The sequence below is a fragment of the Harmonia axyridis genome, chromosome 1 (genome assembly GCF_914767665.1).
Source record: "Harmonia axyridis chromosome 1, icHarAxyr1.1, whole genome shotgun sequence".
Taxonomy (NCBI): Eukaryota; Metazoa; Arthropoda; class Insecta; order Coleoptera; family Coccinellidae; genus Harmonia; species Harmonia axyridis.
The window spans coordinates 66,995,996-67,020,512 of NC_059501.1; the positions used below are offsets into that span (position 1 = coordinate 66,995,996).

Here is a 24,517-nt window from a genome sequence, read left to right on the forward strand (position 1 = left end):
TAATTTACAACAAGAAAACATTTTACAAAAATCTGCATTGATTCTGAGAAAAATAATACTCCAAATAGAAAAAAAAAAATTATCAACAAAAAATATAACATCACAGCATTTAATATCCGGAGAAGTTTCAATACCAGAAGAATTATCAGACTTTTATTCTACCCTTCTTGGTGGATGTAACCAAAAACGAAAGACTGGCCAAAAATGTTCTCGTCTAGTTCGTTCTTATTGTCAAGATGTTATTTTCGGAGTTCATGATGGTCGAGTTAAAACGTCAAAGCATATCATGTTAGGTATGACTCTAAAAAGCTTAACAAGCAGCAGAAAAATAATTGACATTATAAACAGATATGGACACTGTATTAGTTATCAAGGCGTTGAAGAATTAGAAACTGAAACTACATTTACATCAATGAAAAAGTCTAGCTTATGTCCAGAAAAAATAAAAAAAAAACCAGAGCTTTTTACTGGTGTGGCATACGATAATTTTGATCGTTTTGTTGAAACTTCTAGTGGTAAGGATACTTTACACGACACAGTCGGAATAATATACCAAAATATCGATGCAGATACAACTGACGAGCCTGAAATGTCCGAAGTTTCAAGTGAAAATACTTCGCCGAATAAAAAAAGAAGAAGAAGAACATTTGATGAAATAAATATAGATGAAATGCCATACCCTAAGAAACCCAAAATGACAAGTGAGTTACAATTATCAGTCGATGATATAGAATGTATAGACTCTCAAATAAACACGGAAATTGACAACATATGGATGATTAGTCACGCTTTAGAATTACCTGATGTACCTATGTGGGTTGGTTTCAATAGTCAGATTGATGATCAGGATAGTCCACAACAACATATATCTTACTTGACGCCGATAAATGCATCTCCAACCAGTACACCAATCGTATTAGAAACTATGAAACAAAGCCAAAAAATAGCTGAAGATTTACAGCAACCCTACATACAGGTAACCTACGATCTAGCTATAGCTAAAGTAGCGTTACAAATACAAGCTACAGAAAAACCAACATTTGATAATTTATTCATTCATTTAGGACCATTTCATATAATGATGGCTTACTTCAAAGCTATCGGTAAAGTAATTAATGATTGTGGGTTGACTACTGTAATGGTTGAGAGTAATTTGCTGGCAAACGGTTCAGTTAATGGGTTTTTAGAGGGAAAACACTTTAATCGCTGCAAAAGATTGCATCCTTTAGTAGCATTAGGACTAGAAATACTACATTTTAAATCATTTTTACAAAATGATAACATTACCTTAACTGAGGATATAATAGATGAAGTTAAAAGACTCCAAAATTGCAAAATTTCTTTGTTTGAAATTGAAAATGATGGCCTTAAAGAGCTGATAAATAACTACGGTATCTACAAACAACAAACCCTTAACGGGGAGCATGGTAAAACGTCACAATTTTATCTAATTTATATAAATCTTATACATCATTACTTGGACTTGTCTCGAAGTATTCGTGCTGGAAATTTTCAACTCTTTAAATCAGTGTTACCTAAAATTACAAGCATTTTTTTTATATTGAATCAACAAAACTATGCTAGGTGGAGCGTCAAATATTATGATAATCTACTGCAAGTTGACAAAACTCATCCTGATTTGTATGAAGGATTCCTAAAAGGCTGTTTTGGAATTAAAAGAACTACCAAGCCATTTTCAAGACAACCTATTGACCTGGTTCTAGAGCAAACTATAAATGCAGAAGCTGCAAGAAGGCTGACAGGTGTTACACACTTCACTAACTCAATTTCGGCGCGACAACGGTGGGCTCGAAACCATGATGTGAGATCTACAATTATAAGTCAAGTTTATCTTGAACTTGGACTACAAAAACATCAAGATATTTCAGCAGATTTGAATCCCCATAATATCAGGAAAAACGCCAAACAATTACAACAATTTGTCGCAACTTTCGATCAATTTATCAATCCTTTCAGTTTAGAAGTTCCCAAAGACCAATTAGTAAATATTTCATCAGGAAAGTCCGCATCACTGCCAGTAGAAGAATTTCTATTAAATTTAGAAGCTAACGGCGATAGCCTTCGAAAAACATTCATTTCTGAATGCCAATCTGATATTACGCGATTTGAAAAAGCTATTAAAAAAAAATCTATTAATAATTTTTCTAAAGATTATGAAAAAAAAAAAATTAAAGTCGGTGGACAAATTCAAGAAGTTAAAATTCAAAGGGATTTATTTGGACGTATGCTGGGAATCTCAATGGATTACAGCATTGACATTTCAAAAATCTTATCCTACCCGATTACTTCAGTACCGTTGTCAATGTGTCATTTGGATGGGACCGTTTGCAAGACCGATAAATCTGCTTTGATGAAATGTTTAGAGAAAGAGGCCGAGCATGAACAGCCATCTCAAATTGATATTCTAATAATTGACGGTTTTTTTTTGTTACATACAATGAAAAATGTTCCTAGAAAATTCGGAGACATTTCTAAAAAAATGTTGCAGATGGTAACTCAATTAAAAGCGTCAAGAATTGATGTCGTTTTCGACCAGTATTTTACCCCATCGATAAAAGGATACGAACGTTCTCTGCGATTTGAATCTGCACAATTGGAGTATACTATTGCTGGTCCTGAACAAGTCCGTCCTAGTGACTTTGTCAAAGAATTAAAAAATTCTAATTTTAAAGAAGCTCTAGTTGATTTTTTTATTTTACACTGGGCTTCTGACGAAATGGCGCCGTTTATTGGCAATAAAATGATACATATAAATTTCAGAAAATGTCATTCGTTTACTGTTAATGAGGCCAAAAAAGTGATGTCAGGTGTAAATGAGGAATTGTCTTGCCCAGAGCATGAAGAAGCAGACACCAAAATAGTGTACCACGCGTGTAAAATTAACCATGAAGCAAACATTGTGATTCGAACTGTTGACACCGATGTTGCTGCTATAATGCTAAGTCACATGCATCGTCTTAATGATGGATCACATGTTTGGATGCTTACAGGAGCTGGAAATAATTTAAGATATGTGGACCTAACTAATATACACGCCAAATTAGGAGAATCTATTTGCAGAAGTTTACCTGGACTACACGCTTTCACAGGATGTGATTACAATCCTGCATTTTACAGAAAAGCAAAATTAAAACCGTTTAAATTGTTAAAAAAATATGTAGAGTTTCAACAAGCATTCATGAAGTTTGGTGACAGCAAAATCATCGAAAATAACAATGAACAAGTATTAATCTTCGATATAATTCAAAGTTTTGTATGCTATCTATACAATATGAATGATATCAATGATGTTGATGCTGCTAGGCTACAAATGTTTATTAATTCGTATACAGTATCTGATGTGAACGAAGCTTTTAATCGAAAAAAGTTGCAAAATTTCGATGCTAGCTGTTTACCACCTTGCAAAAGTGAGCTATGGCAGCAATTTTTGCGAGCGAATTACATATGTAGCATATGGAACAACGCTCACTTACAAAAGCCAACAGCATATAAACCAGTAAATAATGGTTGGATACTGGAAAATGACCACTACTATTTTAAATGGTTTGAAGGAGATCAATTACCGACTTATGTCAGCGAATCTCTAAAAACAGTTCCAGGTATTTGATAATTATGTTAAATTATTATACATTAATTTTGGACTATTTGTAATTAAATTAACTTGGTTTTTTTACTATTGCAGAAAACAATGAAGAAGGCGATATTGAAGACGATCAATCCACAGAATGGAATAATAGTGACGAGGAATATGGATGTATTGACGACGACGATGAAAATGATGAAAATGTTTAAAGATTTTATTAAAATAAATATATTTTTCTGTAACTTTTTTATTTTAAAAAAAATTTGCCCTTTGATATAATAAACAATAAAATTTGATTTACTTTATTTAATTTCATTCATTTAATTCATTGGCTTTACAATTTTGATAGAATTGAAAATAATAAACTTCGTAAAAATGAAAAATAATATAAATAAAATTATTAGAGTTTCGATATGATTGGAGTTGTATTAGAACAATTTTACTGAGTACTGTTTTAAATATTTGTTATTCAAACTGTAAAAATTTATTTAATGAAATTTCTTGACTAAGAAAAAAATAAGCTGCACAATTTGAACTTGATAACAGTGGATGCGCAGTGAAGGACCGCAATAGACCAAGCACTCTGTCTCACTCGCACTAGTTACTGTATACGTTCCTTGCTCCCCGAACTACTGCTCACTTTGAATGCGTCTAGCAAGATGATAGAACCGTCGAAACTGTCCGGCTATCATGTAAACATAGATTAATAGGCCCCCAAAAAATTATATATAAAATTGAGATTTTATAATATAACGTAAGTATAATTATAAATTATAATAGTTTAAGGGTGTCCGGCAGAGGGTTGCAACCATACTAACTGTCTGGCAATGAGCAACGCGAGTTTTGATATTATTATGAATCAAATATAAAAAAATTAAGTTTTATTTTATGATAAATTTGAGATGGAATTTTATACACCTTTGTTACCTGTTACCTGCCAAAGCCACCGCTGCCTCAGCTTCATGGGTGGGGATCATTCTTACCTGTACTAGGGACACACATAGAAAAATTTTCAGCTTTTATGAAAATCCGAAGGTCTGGCACTCACGGGCTCTTGGACTATTTCTACCATTTTTGTTAGAGTGTTTCAGCATCTGCTCTCTATCTCTCTCCAGCAAAATTGTGGACATGTGAACAGTCATACGAATGATTGGGTTGGAAATTCATCATGAATTTTTTTATTTCCTTTCCAATTATTTGCATCTCTCCATATGGATTTTGAAAAATATAAAATTATTTGAATGACTTTTCACGTGTCCAAAATGAGCACCATATCTTTCTTCGTGATTTACTGATCTGTTGAGACCAAACCACGTGGCAGCTCAGTTCAAAATGAAATTAGAGATATTTCTTCTTACAAATCACCGATTTTTATGGGGTTTCCACATAATTTCCTCAGAAAATAAAATACATAGAAAAAAGTAGATATTTCTAATTTGCAATAAAAAAAATTTTTTTTTGGCATTTTATCGTTACTCGCAGAAACATTGATGATGTGTTTTTTGTACAAAGCACTGAAATATTTCTAAAATCTTCGTGAAAAACATCCAAAAATCATTACAAAAGAGGAAAACTATAATTTTGTGAAAGTTGTCATACATTTGTGCCACTTGTATTTATTTGCTTCAAAAAAAGAGAAAAGGAGAAGATAATGTACAACTTCGTACACCGTGCAAAGTTTGGTCCCTGCAGGGGCGCCAGAAGGAAAATGAAAGGGTTCCAAAGTTTGACTGAAACGCGACCATATGGTAGTAATCCCTCATAAAAAAATACACAAATTCTGTTTTTATATGACAATATATTGTATAAAGTGATTTCAATGAAAAATTTTGATTTTATGTATGTGTTCATCTTCAGATATCTGAAGCCATTGAACGTAAAATGATCATAAACTCAACATTGTAAACAATCTCTTTAGTGAAAAGCTATACCTACATACATCCTTCCTACAAAATATTCACTATAAATGATTTGCAAAGTTGTCGGGTTGAATACTTCGTTGTAATTTGTAATTTACCGAATCATGCTTCACAATACAGTGCAAACGATTTGAACGTTATCTGAGGACATTAATTTCGATATTTCTGTTGCCTTTTATACTCATAAATCATTTATTTTCCTTGAAGTTCTTGAACTAATCGTTGTTTGTTTTGTTTCAGTGAAGAAAGCTCATTTCGTAGGAGCCCAAGGTAAGTTCAAGTTCACATCATATCATCTAGATATAGGTAAATCGTACTACAAACTAGAGAAACTCATAGAACTTTGCGCTATAATTCATTATTTTCATAATAATGTTGGACTGTTCAAAATTTTTAAATGATTTCTGGATTTCCAGCGTCGTATGATTAGACCACAGTTAGGAGGATTCCAATTTTCATAATAATTTTATACTGAAAAACATTTCAATGCAGATAAAAAATTATTCAATGGATCCGAAAAACTTGTAATGAACGACGTACTTTGAAACCAGTGTTTTCATTTTGGTAACTAGGACAAAAAGTAAGGATTCTATCAAATATGTTCAATTTTAGTTATTAAATTTAGTTCATTAATCCTTGCCTTTAAAATACACGCAGTATAGTTGAGGATCTGGTTGAAAATAATAAATGAATGATCCAGTAGGGATCTAATGTTCTTTCCATTAACAAACTCCCTAAATTTTTGTTATTTCTGGGGAGTTGGACTTTCATTTTGATTGCGTCAAAAATCTCAATCTTCCGTAACAATAATAGATTTGACTGGATTGAAATTAAGATCGACTATGTTAAATTAGGACAGAATATCCATACCAAACAAAGATAAACTAATCAACACCAAGGACATGATACATCAGCTCTCTAGGTATATTTATATAGATCTGTTGTCTCCGAGGGTGTAATAGCTTTTCTCATAAACTCTTAATGATTTAAACAATCTGAATATGAACTGGTTGGAGATGAATTCACTTTCGAACTCAACACCGAATTCAACACTAGAGTGGTAAACCAGATATGAATATTTATGACCGTATACAAACAAAATTAATAGCTCGCTCGAATGCGATATTATCGTCTGAAATATATTACATGAAGTTTGAATATTGGGGAGACATCGGCAATTTACCTCGCTAGTATAGATTGCTTTGGGAATTTCCCAATAGCAAGGGGGAGCATTATACTGACTTTGCTTCACGTATGAAAACATAAGTGGAAGTTTCTATATGGCAAGATCTCATTTAGTATATGTGTTTCCAATTTTCAAATAATGCTGTCATCTTTAGAAACCGAAAATAATTATCAAATACGAATGATTATGTAAATAGAAATACAAAGCTCTCTATACCATCGGTTTTTTTGTACTTTACTACCTTCTGAATCATTAACCTGGCCCATTTTTACTTTCCTATATCCTTTTTGAATATTTTTTGGCTCTGATGAGATGATTTGTTGAAGATTTGGCATGAAGATAGACATTCTCCTTCATATTTATATGTTATATCCCAAATAAGTCGGTTTGGTAGTCACGGAAATATTGGGTGAAATTTTTTTTTCGATCTACTTCTTGAATTTTCTCATTTTCCGATAACGCGATCAACATTGAAATTTTCATGCAGGTGTTCCATCTCAGATGAGCTGAACCTGTATATTTCTTATTCCATAGTGATTAGGAAAATTTCCTGAAACACGTCAAATGATTTTGTTTGGGGGACATCTTTTGACGTATATTTGAGGCTTGAACGAAAAACCTACCAAGAGGGGGCGCTTCAACCCCTCAAAATTGAATAGGGAAGAGGGTTTGAGAGAAACTTCATTTGAAAAATCATGGGAGCCTCTCTACAACGTTGTATGAAAAACGAAATTTTGATGAACCGTTTCCACCAAAAATCAATTTTTTATTTCGATTATTTTTACAATGTACAAGCCCATTTTTATCAAGCCATTTTTACAAACTTGAAAAAATTGAATTGTAATTTTTTCTCAAGTGATAAAATTTTTTTTTCTCAAATCATAAATAAAAAACTTGAAAGCATTTCCTCATTTTACCTCATGTCATGAGTTCTTACTCCTAGAATTAAGGTGTTCTTCTTCATGTGGCGTATTCTAAATATACCTGTTTAGTCACTAGCAGATTTATTAAAAATTTCAAAAATAATTATTATAGTGTTCACATTGCAACAATTTCTCATAAAAAAAATTAGGAATTGTATCTATCTTTTGAATGGTGTTAAAGGTAGAGTTCGCATTTTTACGAAGAAGAATGACAATTTGAATTGTTACAGGATTTTCTATAAATACGTACAGTAAGCATGATAATGAATTTATTCCATTTAAAATTTATGCTTTTTCATTCAATTAGTGCGAAACATCATAACTGCATTATCGCGGTTTATTCTTGGACCCAGTTCACTTGATACAAACTTTGCGTGTTCATAAATTCATTTATTTTTTTTATTATCTGAGAGAGATCTCCAAATATGAACTACTGAATAATTTTTGGCACCTTCTTGCATTTTTGAGCTTATCAACTTGAATTTATATGTTCATGAATATGCTATGTGAATTAATGCCAATTTGTATGTTTGCAGAACGAATATGAAATATATTCTATTTTAAGTATTCGAGCCGAATTGTTTGTGGGATTTGAAATGGGTAATCTGAATGAGAAAAAACACTTACTTAATGCTCATATTTTGAAATGTAGATTTAAAATTTCAGGAAGACTGAAAATTAGTAATAATAATAAATGTTTATTACTCTATATAATAAACCTGTAACTTTTATGAATTGTTTTAAATAATAAAAATATCTCAAAATTCCTTGCCATTGAGAAGGTATTTTATACATATTTCAACAGTTCATATAACTGTCCTTTGTACTGGAATAGACTTGTCAATGGCAATTTTTTTGATCAAGTCTTTCAGCCCTGAGACAATGTTATACAGGGTAAGTCAAAAATGTGTACAGAGCTTTCTGGGGGTCATAGTACATTGAAGGATAAGTATAGTTTGATGAATAATCTTATGGCCCAATATCTTTCCAAAGTTGATAAAATAAAAAAAAAATTCTCCTCATGACTTCTAAACGGTGAATACCACCAGATTGAAATTTCCTGCATAAATGTATGTTGATAAATACATTTTTTTATTTCACTTCTACATTTCAGATATTGTTATAAAGGGTTACAAATAATTGAACGTATTTTTTTCCTTGGAATAATAATAATAACTGATCTATATTGATAACTAGTTATCAAAGGGCAATCGATCGAGGTCCTTCAGTCCAAGTGTTTGGCACTGCTTATAATTTTCTTCTTTGTATTATTTGCGTGTATTTTTAGGCTTGCTTTATTATCAGCTTGAATTCCCAGATATTTCACTGAATGTGTTGGTTTGACTAATCTGTTGTTTATTGATATAGTGACTGATTAATGATTAATTTTATGGTTGAAGATTATCAGTTGGGATTTTTCTGGGTTAATCTTCAACCTTCACTTGGAAAACCATATTATTAATGTATTTATGTATTCTTGTAGATTATCAATGCAACTTTTCGATGATTTCTCGTGTGATTTTATTGTAGTATCATCCGCATATTGTAGAATGTATTGTTTTTGGTCGTGTATTGTGCCCATGTCACTGCAATAGATGTTGTATATCAGAGGAGATAGGGGAGATCCTTGAGGTGTTCCTTGCATAGGGGTGAAGAAGATGTTGCTTCATTGATTTAAATTGTTAGTTTTCGGTTCCCCAGATATGCTCTTACTATATGTATCAAATATGCAGGTGGGTCTTTCTTAAAAATTTTATACAGTAATCCTTTCATCCACACACTGTCGAATGCTTTATTGGTGTCAATGCAAACTACTGGGTTTTTTTTTGTTCAATTGTGCATTATGTAAGTTTGATATGAAAATAGTCAGTGGATAAACAGTGGCCTTTTTCTAGCGGAAACTAACTGATAGTTAGGAATTAATTCGTGGAAATGTTCTCCAAGCTTGGTTTCTATTATTTTTTCAGATAGCTTTTCAAGTAGAGGTAGCAACGTTATAAGTTTGTAATTTCCTGTTTTTTTGTGATCTTTGTTATGTTTTGTCATGAGGGCGATTGTTTCTGTTTTCCATACTTCCGGGAAGGATTGGTTATTGAGACACCATTTGTGTGTTTTTCTCCAGTGGATTTTAAGCTACATAACCGATCGGTGGATGACTGTTAGAGTTGATAAATGTTGGTCAGAAAAATTTAGTGTCGATTTGGGAGTGCCTCAGGGCTCGGTCCTTGGTCCGTTGTTATTTCTTTTGTTCATTAATGACTTACCTGAACACATTATATCCGAATTAATGATTATATTTGCTGATGATAAGTCAGTGTGGATCTCGGCTCGGAGTCTTGAGGAACTGTCTAAGCTTTGCAATACATTGATTCTCAATTTTGTAAATTGGTGTCGTTCAAATGCGCTCATTCTCAATGCAAACAAAACCGAATGCATTTATTTCAGTATCAGAAATATTAATAATAATCGATTAGTTATTCGATGCCTCGACCAAGATGTTGTATCGAAAGAGACTATAAAGTTTCTAGGTATTCATCTGGACAGTTCTTTAAGGTGGAATTTCCATGTGGATGCTGTTTGCAAAAAATTGTGTAGTTCCTTCTATGCGATTAGTAGGATAAATAATTCATTACCATTCCAGTCGGTTATATCTGTTTACTATAGCTTGGTATATAGTCATATGAACTATAATATTCTGTTGTGGGGTAACTCTGTCGATGCTAAAAGGGTGTTTGTTATTCAAAAGAGAATTATGCGTCTGATTTTCCACCTACACCCACGTGATTCCTGTAGACCTTTCTTTCGTCAACATAAGATTTTAACGCTACCTTCTCTATATATTTATAGATGTTTAACCTATATCAAGGAACATGAACACTTAATGGTAACATTATCCAGTTTTCATGGTTACTCTACCAGAAATAATGCTACTTTGTACATTCCATCACATACAACAGCCAAATATGAAACTTCCCCAGTATATCAGGCCATAACATTGTTCAATCATCTGCCTAATACTGTTAAGTTGCTCAATAAAATAAAATTTACAAAAACTATCAAATGTATTTTACATAACAAATGTTATTATAGTGTTAAGGAGTATCTGGATGACAAGTGTGTTGTCACAGCTTAATTAAGTTTTTTGTTTGTAGAATTAGTTTCAGAAATTTCATTTTTTTTTTTTCCAATTGACTTATCCTATGCATTTTGTATGTCTTAAGGGATCAATAAATATATTATTATTATTATTATTATTATTATTATAACTTCATTATATGTTCATGTATGTTCTGGTGTAGATTTTTAACGATACTCCATGGTATTTTATCTGATCCTGGTGCTCTGTTCTTGGTGTTATGGGAAATTTCATAGTAGGTGGCTTCTTCTATTTAGATTGATTCAGTGACCACAGCTGGGTTGTTGAAATAATCCCTCTAGCAGTTCTCAACCATTGTCTCTGTTTCAGCATCAAAATTCCTAATCTTGCCTTATTGATAAACTTGTTTGTAGTGATCTGCAAATATTTCTGCCTTTTCGGAATCTGTCTTATATTCTTTGTTGTTTTCTATGACATTAGGAATGTTATGGAATTTTTTGTACTTGCTCTGGAATAATTTCAAGCTAACTCTCATTTAGAATATCTGTAATTGTCGAACAAAGTATAGTAAATGTAGGCTTGGTTAATCGATCGTCTAGAGGTATGATTCGATTACCTGGCCTTTCGTCTTTTTCTCCGTGACTTTGTTGGATTTGTAATAATGAAACTCTTTCGAATTATTAACATCTATTTACAAAGCCACTATTATACAGTGAAAACTCAGTATTGAGAAGATCCCAATAACGTCCTAATAACAAGTTTCTCACTACTATACGGTATACGGTACTGAATTTCGTCTTTAACTCTCGTTTAATTGATTACTCGAAACGTCTTCGTCGTACTTCAAGTTTTCGGTCGTCTCGTCTTTAACTTGTTCGCGACTCGTCTTAATCTAGTCGGCGAACCGTCTTTTCGTCTTACGTCTTAAGTTGACCGACCGAACTTGTCTCGTCTTTGACTTGAGTTCAACTGTACCGTCTGTACACGTCTTTGGTTTAATCTTAACTGTGTTCTCTGTCGATTGGATCTACCCTGTCTCGAATATCCCTTCCTTTCGTTTTGGCCATACCCTTACGGGAAAGTACCTACCATCTCCTAGTCCAATGAAATCTTTTGCCGTACCGCCCCCAAAGATCTTCGCGGATTCCTGGAAACCGAATATTCTAGAAGGACTAGAACCTTTCAGAAAAAAGATGAAACACATCTGGCGTGACCGTATTGTCTTCGAACCTTATTAACCCCCCAATAAATCTCTTAAGTTTTACCACCGACCTGACACATTTCTTCGACACCCCGAAGAATAACACATCCTTTGTGCATTATGTACAATAACCATTCGTTTCCTGTAAATTCATTGAATTTGTCATGCCCTTGGCACTTGAAGAGACTAATAGGTCTCCAAGCATCCGGTTGACCATCTCAATTATTTACAGGGAACAATAAACCGGATCCTACATAGTGATAGTTCATTTTTTGATTGAAACCATAAGAAGCTCAGTCAGAATATCTGTATTCGTCAAAAAAAGTATAATCATAGTTCATTTTTCGATTGAAACCATCAGAACCTTAAACACCTCATGAAGAAAGGAATTTATGAATTGAAATTAATTCGTATGATGCACATCAGTTCTTGACAGCAATTCTTGCCTATATTAAAATAGTGGAATTGGATGGAATTTGCAAGCGCAGTGCAGAAAAAGACGTAATGGACCAATTTATTCCTCATCCATACTCCAAAATGCTTGCTAATTGAATTCGCGTGGACCGAATTTGCATTTATCTCGATGGGGAGGAAAAATTTAGGGATCAATTTAGCACATCCTGTTTACGAGTATGTTTGGGGAGTGGTGGATTAATTGTTTGGATATTGGTGTTGCACTCAGCCCTGCCTAGTTGATGTTTTGCGGAACTTCATTCGCGCTCGTGTTCACCAGTTTTTCCACTTTGAAATTAAATTCAGGTTGAGTTGGGGTTACGAATTCTGTGGAACTTGAAACCACAAACCGAATTGATTATTTTGGAAGAAAATCTTTCGAAAATAACAGTGGCAATTTCATGCTTTGTTTTATGTTCTCTTTCACCGCAAGGCTGCTTCAGGGGTGATTCTGCAAGAAAAAATAAACACACTTTTATTATTACTTTTGATTGAAAATCAATCGTTTTCCAAAAAATGTGGTGTTGAAGTATCTGACTATTCATTGCTCTCAATTTCGCGCTGGTGACCACGCTGGTTTTTCAACTTTTAAAATTCATTTCAATTTGAGGAGGGGATACGGATTCAGTGGAACTTGAAGCCACAAGCCGAATTGATTATTTTGAAAGAAAACTGTTCGAAAATAACAGTGACAATTTTATGCTTTGTTTTATGATTTCCTCTTTCACCGCAAAATTGTTGTAGCGGTGATTCTGCAGAAAATATAAACACGCTTTTTTATATTATGATACTTTTAATTACAAATCGATCGTTTCCCAAGAAATGTGTGTCGAGGATACTGACTATTTATTGTTTTCAATTTTTTGAAAAACGATATAGTACACCAAATGAATTTTTTCGAATTGAAAATAATTATTGAATTGTTTCTTTAATTTGTCACCAGAAATCTCTGATGCTTTTTTTTTGTTTGGCGAGGCGTTTTAATGAAAAAAAAAAACAAACAGATCTAACTTAAAATTAAGGGAGTAATGTTAATACAGTAATTTCGAATTTTTTGCAAATCTGAAGTCACAAGAAGGATATAATAGTTATTTTTTCAACTAGGCAGCAAAGTAGTAGATTGACTGCCGCGGCTGATAGTTCATCGATATGCTCGGCTAGGAATTCAGCCAACAAGTTTTTTTTTATTGCTTATAATGTAATCTGTAGGATATTGTTATTGCAACTTAATACAATTCCCACAATTTTATAATTTTTTCTGTAGTAATAAATTAAAACGAAATTTGATAGAAATCGCAATTGTTGAAATGGTTGGTTGCTATGGGAATGTATATGTCTATAGTAATAATAGTTTGGCTGGCCACTTATGAAATATCTGACAGTTTTCTTCAAAAATATCGGATATATTTATATCATGAACAGTGATAGCGACTTAGAAGTAATTAGTCCTACAGCAATAAGAAAGGTGGAAAAAAATATTGTTTGTCGTAAATGTCAAATGTTTTATTTACATTGAGAATAATCATTCTGCTGCCTGGACTGGAAAGTCCTTACTTTGCTTTCTAGGCAGGAGATATGCTGATTGATACGTGTCTGCAATATCAATATTTGCTGTCAATAGACGAAAAAATAATTTTTTTTCTATTTTTATTTAATATATGAAAAAAGAATCGAAGTAAAATATCAAAAAAACCCTTATATATGAGTGGCAACAGGAGTAACCGTAAATTCTGCGAGTAGTGTAAAAAGCAAATTTTGAATTTCGCGCGGAATTAAAGTTTATTGCGTCACTAGAATTTTAAAAATTCATGTAGAATATTAAAAGAAACCTAATAAGTGACAAAAGATCTGACAGATAAGCGAGTACTTTTTGAAAAACTCAAGTTGATCGCATTACCATGAAAATTAAGCATGAAAAATTCAAGTGGCATAACGAAGGAAGTTGTCCAGGAAGTTGTTAAAAACAGATCCCACTACTTTGAGATTGACTTATAATAACTGGAATGCTCATGCCGAATTCTAGGAGTATTCTGTCATCAGAACTACTCAGTAGATAAACAATCTGACAACAACGACATCATATAGCTGTATACATTTCTTTGGTCTCAAGTGCGATAGCTCTGAATGAATGAGCGTGACGTTAAGTTAGTGCTTTTATCTAAATTTTTCGATGAATTTGCCAAAATTTGTTCACTTTTATTTCCTATCAAAAAGTTATGGTTTCCATCGAATGATAACTTGAGGTCACGAAATAGAAAAAAGCTGCCCGGATCTAAATGATTAAACTGCGGTTGATGTTCAGTTAATTTTTTGTTGGAAGTTTGGTCAGAAATCTTTTATCTTTCACTCTATTTGAGCGATGATTGATTGGAAGACATTCATGGACGGCCAGCATTAAAAAATAATACATCATGTATCTGATGAGTTGTGAACACTGCTGAATTTTTGCACCTTTCTAATCGTAACCAGTCAGAAAGCTAGAATATCTTCATTATAATACTCCGCTTGTAATCGACCGACCAGATTTAATAAAATCAGTAATTTCGTCTCTCGACCATTGGATATGATTATCTGATATTAAAACAACCTTTTCAAAAGCCATTGGTAACCATTTCAGTGCAATAAATTCATCAATTCTTCTTGACAAAAAAAGTCCGTGGTAAACCAAATCCGAGAGAGGCACAGACATTGGGTCATGAGAACCTAAACTGAGGATCTCTAGAGCCCTGGGAAGTAAGCCCTTTACTTCACAAACCAAGACACTAGCTCGTCTGTTTGTGCACTCTTAAGTTCCCTAACTGAAATCTCAACAGGGCGCATATTTTCATCACTACGGACAACCAGGTCACGTTGAGGTCCCTGAAATCACATAGGAAGGGATTTTTACTGGGGCATTGTGCTATTGAAGAAAAAAAGAGCCGACGACTTGCGAAAAACCATCAAGGTTAACACCTGTAGGCCCTTAGCTTTTCTTTGGGCTTGTAAAAGACTGATATAAGGCAGCAATCCAACAATAGAAATTGTATAATAGAATAACCCTATGGGTAAACACTCCTAGCCTTGCTCAGGAAAAGAAATTTGTGGTTCTTCCTCGACCTATACCACTCTCGACTCTCGAGGTTGCCACAAGCTGATTCAGGTAATGGTGGGACAGCTGACAAGCCACTGTAGGTGCAAATATTTGTTGTACCGTATGGAAAAGTCAGCATATGAGATTTTCAGGCTCTGCGAAACGAGAAAAGAAATAGCTGAACGATTGATTGGCCTAAGAATTTTCTTCTTCTGTAGCTCTACAACCCTTTATGGCTTTTGGCTGTCTGCACTAATGCTTTCGACGATTTACAGTCGTTCATCAATTTTGGATCGTGAAGTATTCCCATTGTTGTCAGGTCCACCCTCGTGTTGTCTTTTCAGTGCATGTGTGGTCTGTCTAAGGTTTTTTCCCGGTTGCTACCTCTTCCCTAATACATCTGGCCTAGGAACTACTCATTTGGAAAAGTCTTGGATAAACACGAGATAACAGCTTAGGCTCTTCAGGATGTTGTCGGTTTTGTTAACAGTATCGGCGGCCTTTTTGGATTTATATGATTCGGAGGGTTAAGAACAAAACATCCATTTGGTCGCAGAAAACGAACAGAAACAACAGAAAATGTAAAAAATCTGCCCGAGTGGGTATAATTTATAATTGCATCAAATGAGTAGGGAAAACATTTCTGCAATTTTATTCTTAAGATAACAATTCCTGAAAGTTCTCCAACACATTTCATATGAAAAAACTTCGAAACAACAAATTCTGCATTTTTCGACAAATTATTTTAAAAATTTTTAGCGATCAAATAAATCGAGAATAACTGTCAAATTAGAAAACTCTAAACATACTCAATCACATAAGACGCTCAATTTCCGCGTGTGTATTGAATGTAGTTGCTCCCATCTATTGACAAGAAGAATAACGGCTATTTCTTCATTCCATGAAGGATTCCTGGTAATTTCCGGACATATTGAACATCCATTCTCCTCTGCAAATTAACTCCAAATACGAAACTCCAAGAATTCCGAAGTCACACATTCCTCATTTTCCGATTTGGAATACCTCCCATTTTCGACGGAAGATTGGCGTAAAAATCAGAGGCATCTCAGATAATTAAATCATGTTTTCGGATGAAGCGACGAAAGCCTCGCAGTTATACTGAAAAGAATGGGAATGTTGGGGGAACTGAACGTAGAAATTTATTCAATTTCTTCACGGTTCGGAATTTTCGAGTTCTTTCAGCAGTTTCAGCTCAATATCGAGATTGATTCAGAGCTCAGCAGATCGTTCCATATATCGTAAAAATGTTCATATTTTGTGACGTCTCGTTCTGTGAACAGATTTTAGAATTTTGAGCCAGTCTCAAACGAGAAGGTTCGATTTTATTATGACGAATACTTCCTCAAATTCGATTATGTCTGGACGATATACACGATATCTTTCGAACGGAAATGCATTAAACCTTGAAATTTTTAGGGTTGATTCAGATATTAAATGCCGCAGTTGAGTTCGTCGAAATCCGACTTGGTCGACAAGGGGTTCCGTAAGTATTTCCGTCTAATTCTACTTCGCGAATCGTCTCTTCGTCTTTCACGTTTTTCGTCTTGAGGTTCGGCTAAACGATAAGTAACTCAAACTAACTAAGACTCTAACTAACTTAGACTGAAGTCTTCTGGCTCTCGACTTCCCTTCATGCATCTTAGCATGACCCCGATATCGGAGGAAGGTACCAAGTACCACCCCTAGTCCAATAAGACCTTGGCCGTACCGCCCACAAAATGCTCCTTGGTTCCTAGTAATCTCAGCCATGGAATATTCTCGAATGACCAGCACGTGGTAAGCAAGATTTCACATCCGGTACCATCGTGTTCGTTTTGGAACTTTGCCAACCCTCAGTAGATCTCTTGAATTTACAATCGTTACGACATGTCTTCGACACTTCGAAGAATCAACAAACATCCTTTACACATTCTCTACCAAACCAGGAGAAATCCAAACTTATACTATTTGGTCACAAACTATCAAACATGTCACCAAGGATAAATATGCTCCAACAGAATATAAAACCAACACAACATGCTAAGTACCTACGAATTACTCTTGATAATAAAATAAACTTAAAAACACATTCCTTCAAGAAGAAGAAAGGAATAATTGCTAGATCAAAGCACTTTAGGTCTCTCACATACAAAAATCGTGGCATAAACACCGAAACAGCCTCTAAAATATATAAGACTATATGTAGACCAATGCTTGAATATGGACATCTTTTGTATAGCAACGCTAGAAGACCCACCCTGAACAACATCGAAGTGGCAGAACGCAGTAGTATGAGAATTTTGAGCAAGATACGTCATCCAGAAAACCCACTCTATAACCCACCCAACACCCCACTGTATGAGAAAACTAAGATAAAACCAATATTGAGTAAATTCAGAACATTAGGGAAAAAATTTGTAAACAACCCCCACAATCTAATCTTACAATGCAACACGATACAAGAAAATGATAGCAGACAACACAGACGAAAGTACCCAACTAAACCACTAATGGATGTTATAAAGCACCTCTCAGAAACACTGTAGCTATCAACACATTGAAATCCCTTTTTTGTGTAAACACATACATTTCTTCTTTCTTTTTTTTTGTCAAACAGAATATCTTAGTTATTTTACTGTCCGTAATATTGTACAAAATGTAATTCACACGGGCAGAGAGACGCAAGTCGTTAGCCATTTGCTAAGCAATAAATATACTTTTTCTCTCTCTCTCTCATTCTCTACAATAGCAATTCGTTCCTTGTGAATCCATTGGAAACGCCATCCCTCGACGCTTGAAGGTCTTCAAGCATTCTGGTGACCACGTCAATTATTAACAGAGAACAATAATGGATCCTACATATATTATTATTATTCACTGAATCGGGGTCATTACGGCTCTGTTAGCTTCGCGGGAACTACTACAAAATTGATCTTTTGGTCATAACCCTATCTATTTATTCAAACCTAAGGAGGCCGTCGGCGTTGATACGCTTAACGAAATCGACGATGTTCGTAGGAGTCTTGACTATTACTTCGTGAGTATACAGATCTGACTTTCCCATGTGAGTGGTTCTTAGTTGACTAGCTCTGGTCATTTGGACACTGTGTGTTCGGCTGTTCTTCCTCCTTTCCACAGAGCCTGCAGATCTCATCAGCTGACTTACCCATAAGGTAAAAAAGGTATTTGCATCAACCGTGTCCTGTCAGCAGTTTTACCATTACCCGAAGCTCAGCTCGTGGTAGCTTCAAGAGCTTCCTGGTATAGGTCTGTGAAAGCACCACAAATTTTTTTGCCTGAGCAAGACCCGGAGTGTTTTCCCAGAGGGTTTTTCTATTGTCCCTCTCTTATTGTTGAATCGCTCCCTTATATTGGTCTATTCCAGGCCCTCAGAAGAACTCAGAACCAACAGGTGTTAACCTTGATACTCTTTTCGCGAGTTCATCAGCTTTTTCATTTCCTTCAATACCACAATGCCCCTGTACCCATAGTAGAGTCACTCTTTATATCCTGTGACCATTTGCTTTATGGTATTACGGCATGAGGTTATAGCATGATTGAGTATCATAAACTTTGCTTTTGATTTATCAACCATTCAGTTGAAACTATTGTTGATCAGCCATGGAAAACTTGGCTGTTTTAATTTTTGCCATGAGTAGGGTGTTTATAAGTTCTGGTAATACTATATACTTGAAAGAGCTCAAGATAAATTAGTGACCAATCCTTTTGGATTTAATGAAGATTGGTGAAACTTCAAATTTCAACAGAAGTATGGCTATTTCGAATTGTTAAAATTTTCGATACAAATAATACTGAGCGATCATTCATGTAACACTACAAGTGCCGTGAAAACACCACTTCATTTTCGAATACTTAGTTGAGAATATCTCGAGAACTAATGCATAAAATGAAAAAACAATTACTGTGCTGAAATCAGTATAAAAATACCTTTCAAATGAGGTATCACTCACCCCATCTTCCCTATTCAAAATTTGGGGGTGAGGGTTGTGGTAGCAAGGGTTGAAGCGCTATGCGTCCGTAACCTACATCTTAAGTTGTCCCCCTCGAAACAGAAATCGACTTGTCCGAGCATTTCTATCGAAAAACTTTATTTCGTCTGTAATCTCGTCTGTTTCGTTTTCAAATGGCCACCCTGTATATTGCTGTAATATGTGCGAAAATCATGACTTGAATTTAAACGATTATCAGTAGAAACAAGAATCAAAATCTCATTCCTTCTATTCATTACTAACAAAGATACGATCTATAATAGTTCTCCAACCCTTGTCACGCAAGTTGGTTCATTGACATGATATAAGGAAAAACGTTTCTAAACAAAGGTTTATAACGTTACCAGCTCTTTATACGGAATGGAGCATATTTATATTGACACTTCTAGGTAATATTTCAATAGTTTGTCGATGATAATTGTTCTGTCAATTGTGATAAATTAATCACTAGACGTCAGTATTCTTCCATTTCACTCACTAAAATATTGGGTAATGTTTTTTTTATATTCTTCTTGGTTTTTTATGGTTCTGACTTCTGATTGCGTAAAACCCAAAAATTTTCAGAAATGTAGAAATGTTAATTCCATATACACGCAAAATATCAACCGTTTGGATCTGTTGTCACAGAAATATTGGTTATTTTATTTTCTGTTCTCGATTTTTCTATGATTTTGATGATAAGATCAGATTTTAGAGTAATAAACTACTCTCTGGATAAGATCAAAATATCGCACAGAGCTTCAAAATTTGGTATGTGAAATCAACATCCAAAATCTCAACTCCCTCAGTTTTGTAGTCACGGTATATATTTTCCGATAGTACTCAGTGGTTTTTTTATGTGTCCAATCCGATCAACATGAAATTTAGCATTCTACATTCTACATACATATTCTACGAATAATATAGACATTGCGACGGAATGTGATGAAAGAATATTTTAAATTTAAACTTTAAGATTTGTATTTGTTCACCTAGTCATAGATATTCATATTTGAATTTTATGTTTCAGCATCACAATTCAACACATACGTTACGTTGAAGCTTCAAAACGTCAAATCAACAACTGTGACTGTCAAAGGAGCGACACCATGCTGGGAGCAAGATTTTCTATTGTGAGTATTTTATGATATATCTCATTTTATTTCCATACATTATTCTTTGTAGCTATATATACCTAAGAATTGTATCATAAATGGAAGTTTTTAGTCAGCAGAAATATTCATTGATCCGTTATCAAAAGTGAATGATATAACTATACAACATAAATAAGTCTGTTGAAATTTTAAAGACTTCATATATTCCATTATATGTGTGAAAATAATAGTGATGAACATCAATTCCTCGTAACATATTCAATAGAACAGGGTATTGTACTTTGACCAAGATTATAAATGAATCGACCTGGTTTCAGAGAGTGAAGACAGAATTAATAAAATACTTTCGATGTAGGTATCTTGACAGATAATAAATAAGTCTTTGGAATGGAAAATTATAAACTATATGGGTAAATCGAAGAATATTTTTCTAGTTAATTCATGAATAATTTTCTAATTATCTACCTTTAGTTTTTGGCAATAATGAATTATTCGAGAGACTACCAGAAGAGACTATAATTGCTGTAGAATTCTTTACTATGTTATGTTTTATTGTCAACAGTTCTAAATATCACATTCTTCAGTTTTGAAACTGCAGATTCGATTGAGCTGAAAATTTGCCATAGGATAAAAATTTTAAGCTTCCTGTGGAATTTCATATTTATCGCTTATTCAGAATCATAAAAAAATCAGCCAATAAGCTTCTCACTTCGCCTTTGCTAGTTTTAATACTGGGTGGTTTTTTTTGGATGAATCAGTTAAAAATTTTGAAGAGGACACATTTTTCGAATAATAAGTTCATGGTTTTTAGGGGGAGCGTAAATTTCCCGAACTATTTCACAGGGTGTTCAGAAACAGACTACGAACACATGTTTTTGTTTTCATCCTGTATCAATAAGCTATCAACACTTTTGGAAAACTTTTCTGGAGTTTGTTTTAATGCTAAAGAATTTTTCTTCAATTTGGATTAGAAACACTCGATATCGATGAAAAATTTGGAAAGTTCTTGGACAAGGAGCTCTAGCAAAATTTTAGGTGGCCGATTTTTTTTGTCGGAGAGGGTAGAAGAGTCGAGATAGAAAATGTTAAAGATCAACAGAACCTTTTGATCTAGAAATTCGCCAAGTTGAATGTTGATTGGACTCTATTGAAATTAATGAATTAGCATCAGATCAAGCCTTTCTCGCATTGAATCGAACCATTCATATAAATCGCCTTTTTTTTCACGTTCAATTGAACCTTGTCTACATCGTGAATTTGTAGCAGGTAAAGAGTTAATAAAGAGGAGGTAGATAACTCGAGGATCCGTTTCATGATACCAAAGTTATTTCGATATTGGATAATTCTCAGATTATCAGTCAGACGCTTACGAGGATCATATGACTTTGACAGCAATGTCGATGAAATTCCTACCGCCTCACTTACTAACTCGGTTCAAACGGTTTTTTTTTAAGTCAATAACACACCATGGAGAATGTTGAACCCTCAGGTAGGGCCTCACTTTCAACTACAACATTTCAGTGAACCTGGGTTTCCCTTAATTTGCGACAACTATGTGACCGCATATTCTAGACGATAAGCAACAGCTTCAATGTATTTGCACGCCATATTATGGTGTTGAATTTATTGATCGAGAGGGAAGAATTGAGATGAAAAATAATATATGTGGTTACAAGGTTGATGATGGAAAACAAAAAAGGAGGCGTCAAGAAAGTTATCAGTGATGAAATGAAGATGGAAAGTAGATAGAACTATACATTCTCGAGATCAGTCAATATTAGTCCAGAGGAGGAGGGTCAAAAATAATGTGTAGTGTTGCTGGAACGATTGAATGATGAATAAATGTTACATAATCATAAATATTACAATAGTTCACAATAAGGTCGAAAGTGTTTTTGTAACTTTTCGAAAAATTAGAGTTTTACTCACTTTTGTAATATTTTTTCACGAATTTTGAATACAACAATACCATATCATCCATTCTTATGCGAAAAATGAAAAGTTGCAATAATGTAAAAAAAATCAATGATTTGTAGGAAGAAATATCTCTAATTTCGTTTCAAACTGAGAAATCACGTTGTGGTGTTCCCTCTTCACAACGAGATAATATAAGCGGAAAATGTTAAATAGTATCAAAGATAAAATATCATGAAAAATCAACAGAAACTGAAAGGAAAATAATGTTTGAAAGAAAATGATATAACGGTCAATAAAAGGCTAATATTAAAATTAAAGTTTGGAGTAGAGTAGAGAAGAATAAGGGAAATATGTAAGAGTTGAATACAGAAAAATATTCAGACAATGAGTAGTCAAGGAAAAAGGAGAGATGAAAACAACAAACTGGGCTCATTGGTCAGAAACCTGATGAAAATAAGTAATGAAATACAGATATACACAGCTAATATATGGGGAAGATATCATATTATGGAAAAACACAAATGAAGAGAACGAGAGGAAAAAATTGAGTACACTGGAGAATGCAACAAGAATACTGAAAGTTGGCAACGTGAAATGTGACGGTAATAAGAGGTGACAATATGATTCGATTCAAGAGTTTTAGAGATATGATATAAATACTGATGATAACGGAGACTTAGAAAAAATGCAAGAATGAACAGGTGTTGGAGATCGGACATCTGATGATAGAGGGGTAGTAGAATATCAGAAACATGGAGCAGCAGAAGGTATCGGGTGCATAATCAATGTGACATGGAGAAATAATATGGAAAGTAGGTAGGTTTATTCGAAGAGAATTTTGATGATACGTTGAAGGGGGGATGAATCGGAGTTATTGACTATAATGATGGAATATGCTTCAAATGAATAAGCGAAATCGGAAGAGGAGAATACATTCTGGGAGGAATAAATTTTAAACAGAAGAAAGCAGGGGAAATGCTTCAATATGTGGGGACATGAATGCAGGTAAAAGAGGAAAAAAATGGGATAGCGGATAAATAAAATGAATCAAAAACGCAAACGAAAAATGTGAAAGACTTTCAGAGTAATGCACATTGAATAAATCTCAACGAATAATTTTTATAATTATAGAGATATACACAAATTCACTTGTTAGGTTCATAAAAATGGCGACAGATAAATTATTTATACATCACATATTGGTGGAAAGAGAGAATGATAATTATATGCTGTGAAGAATATAGCGAATGTGATAAGTTGAGACAACAAGAGATAAAAGGGGAATTCAGATAAAATGTTGGAGATTCGAATCAGAGAAAAAGAAGGAGTAGGGGATTTGTGCAATAAAATCAAGCGTATTATAATGAAATTTTTGAAGGAAGTATTCAGTTGTGTCAAGAATCGGAAAAAAGGAAAAGGCATATCCTGATGGAATAGGAACTTCAATAGAACAGATTGAACAGGAAAAGTAAATATGGCAGAATATCTGAAAAACAAAACCAAATATAACTGTAATAGAAATGACGAGAAAGAGTTGAAAGAATCATAATGAGAAAAACCTAATTGGAAGAATTTTTGGATGAATCTTAACCATTTCTATAAACTCATTTTCCTAGAATAAGAAAAAATTGTTTGTTTACAAGCTGACAAAATGTCTCTTCATTTCAGTCAATCGTATTCTTGCCCCGCCCCATTCGCCATTTTTTGGCTCAATTTGAACGTATTATCACCACTGTGTTTTATTAAGTATCTGTACTCAGAATTACAGTGACTCAATAAACCATAGTGGCTACAAGCATGGCCTCGTTTTTGATTGGCGAAGCATAATATTGCGGCTCTATGTTTTTATTCTCCATTTACCTGATTTCTGGGATTAATTCAGAATGTCTAAAGCCCATTTCATTGAATCACTATAGTATTCAGTTGAATAAATTTGTTCTATATACAATCAAATACTATCAGGTCCAAAAATTTCAATTTCGACGAAGTGCCAGTTCAGTTCAGTCAATTGTATTCTTATGTTCTATACTTCCATGTCGCCAT

The 24,517-nt window shown here is 33.9% G+C and overlaps 2 protein-coding genes across 2 annotated transcripts in view; both read left to right on the plus strand.

Annotated features, from left to right (window-relative positions):
• The window catches only part of LOC123670744 (protein unc-13 homolog B), a 637,597-nt gene that overhangs the window by 99,343 nt on the left and 513,737 nt on the right, over positions 1-24,517 (plus strand). Inside the window, exons 2-3 of the mRNA XM_045604288.1 lie at positions 5,764-5,793; positions 20,473-20,575. Coding sequence (XP_045460244.1) covers positions 5,764-5,793; positions 20,473-20,575 — 133 coding nt within the window. The remainder of the gene's footprint in view (positions 1-5,763; positions 5,794-20,472; positions 20,576-24,517) is intronic.
• LOC123670745 lies at positions 194-3,846 on the plus strand. Its single transcript, XM_045604289.1, has 2 exons — positions 194-3,620; positions 3,704-3,846. The coding sequence occupies exons 1-2, from the start codon at positions 287-289 to the stop codon at positions 3,811-3,813; spliced, it is 3,444 nt and encodes a 1,147-aa protein (XP_045460245.1). The 5' UTR covers positions 194-286; the 3' UTR covers positions 3,814-3,846.

Excerpts from the sequence above, each read along its gene's own strand:
- LOC123670745 (XM_045604289.1), top strand. The coding sequence starts at position 287 with ATGTTAGGTATGACTCTAAAAAGCTTAACAAGCAGCAGAAAAATAATT. Across the intron at positions 3,621-3,703 it reads ATCTCTAAAAACAGTTCCAG|AAAACAATGAAGAAGGCGAT; the intron begins GTATTTGATAAT and ends TTACTATTGCAG.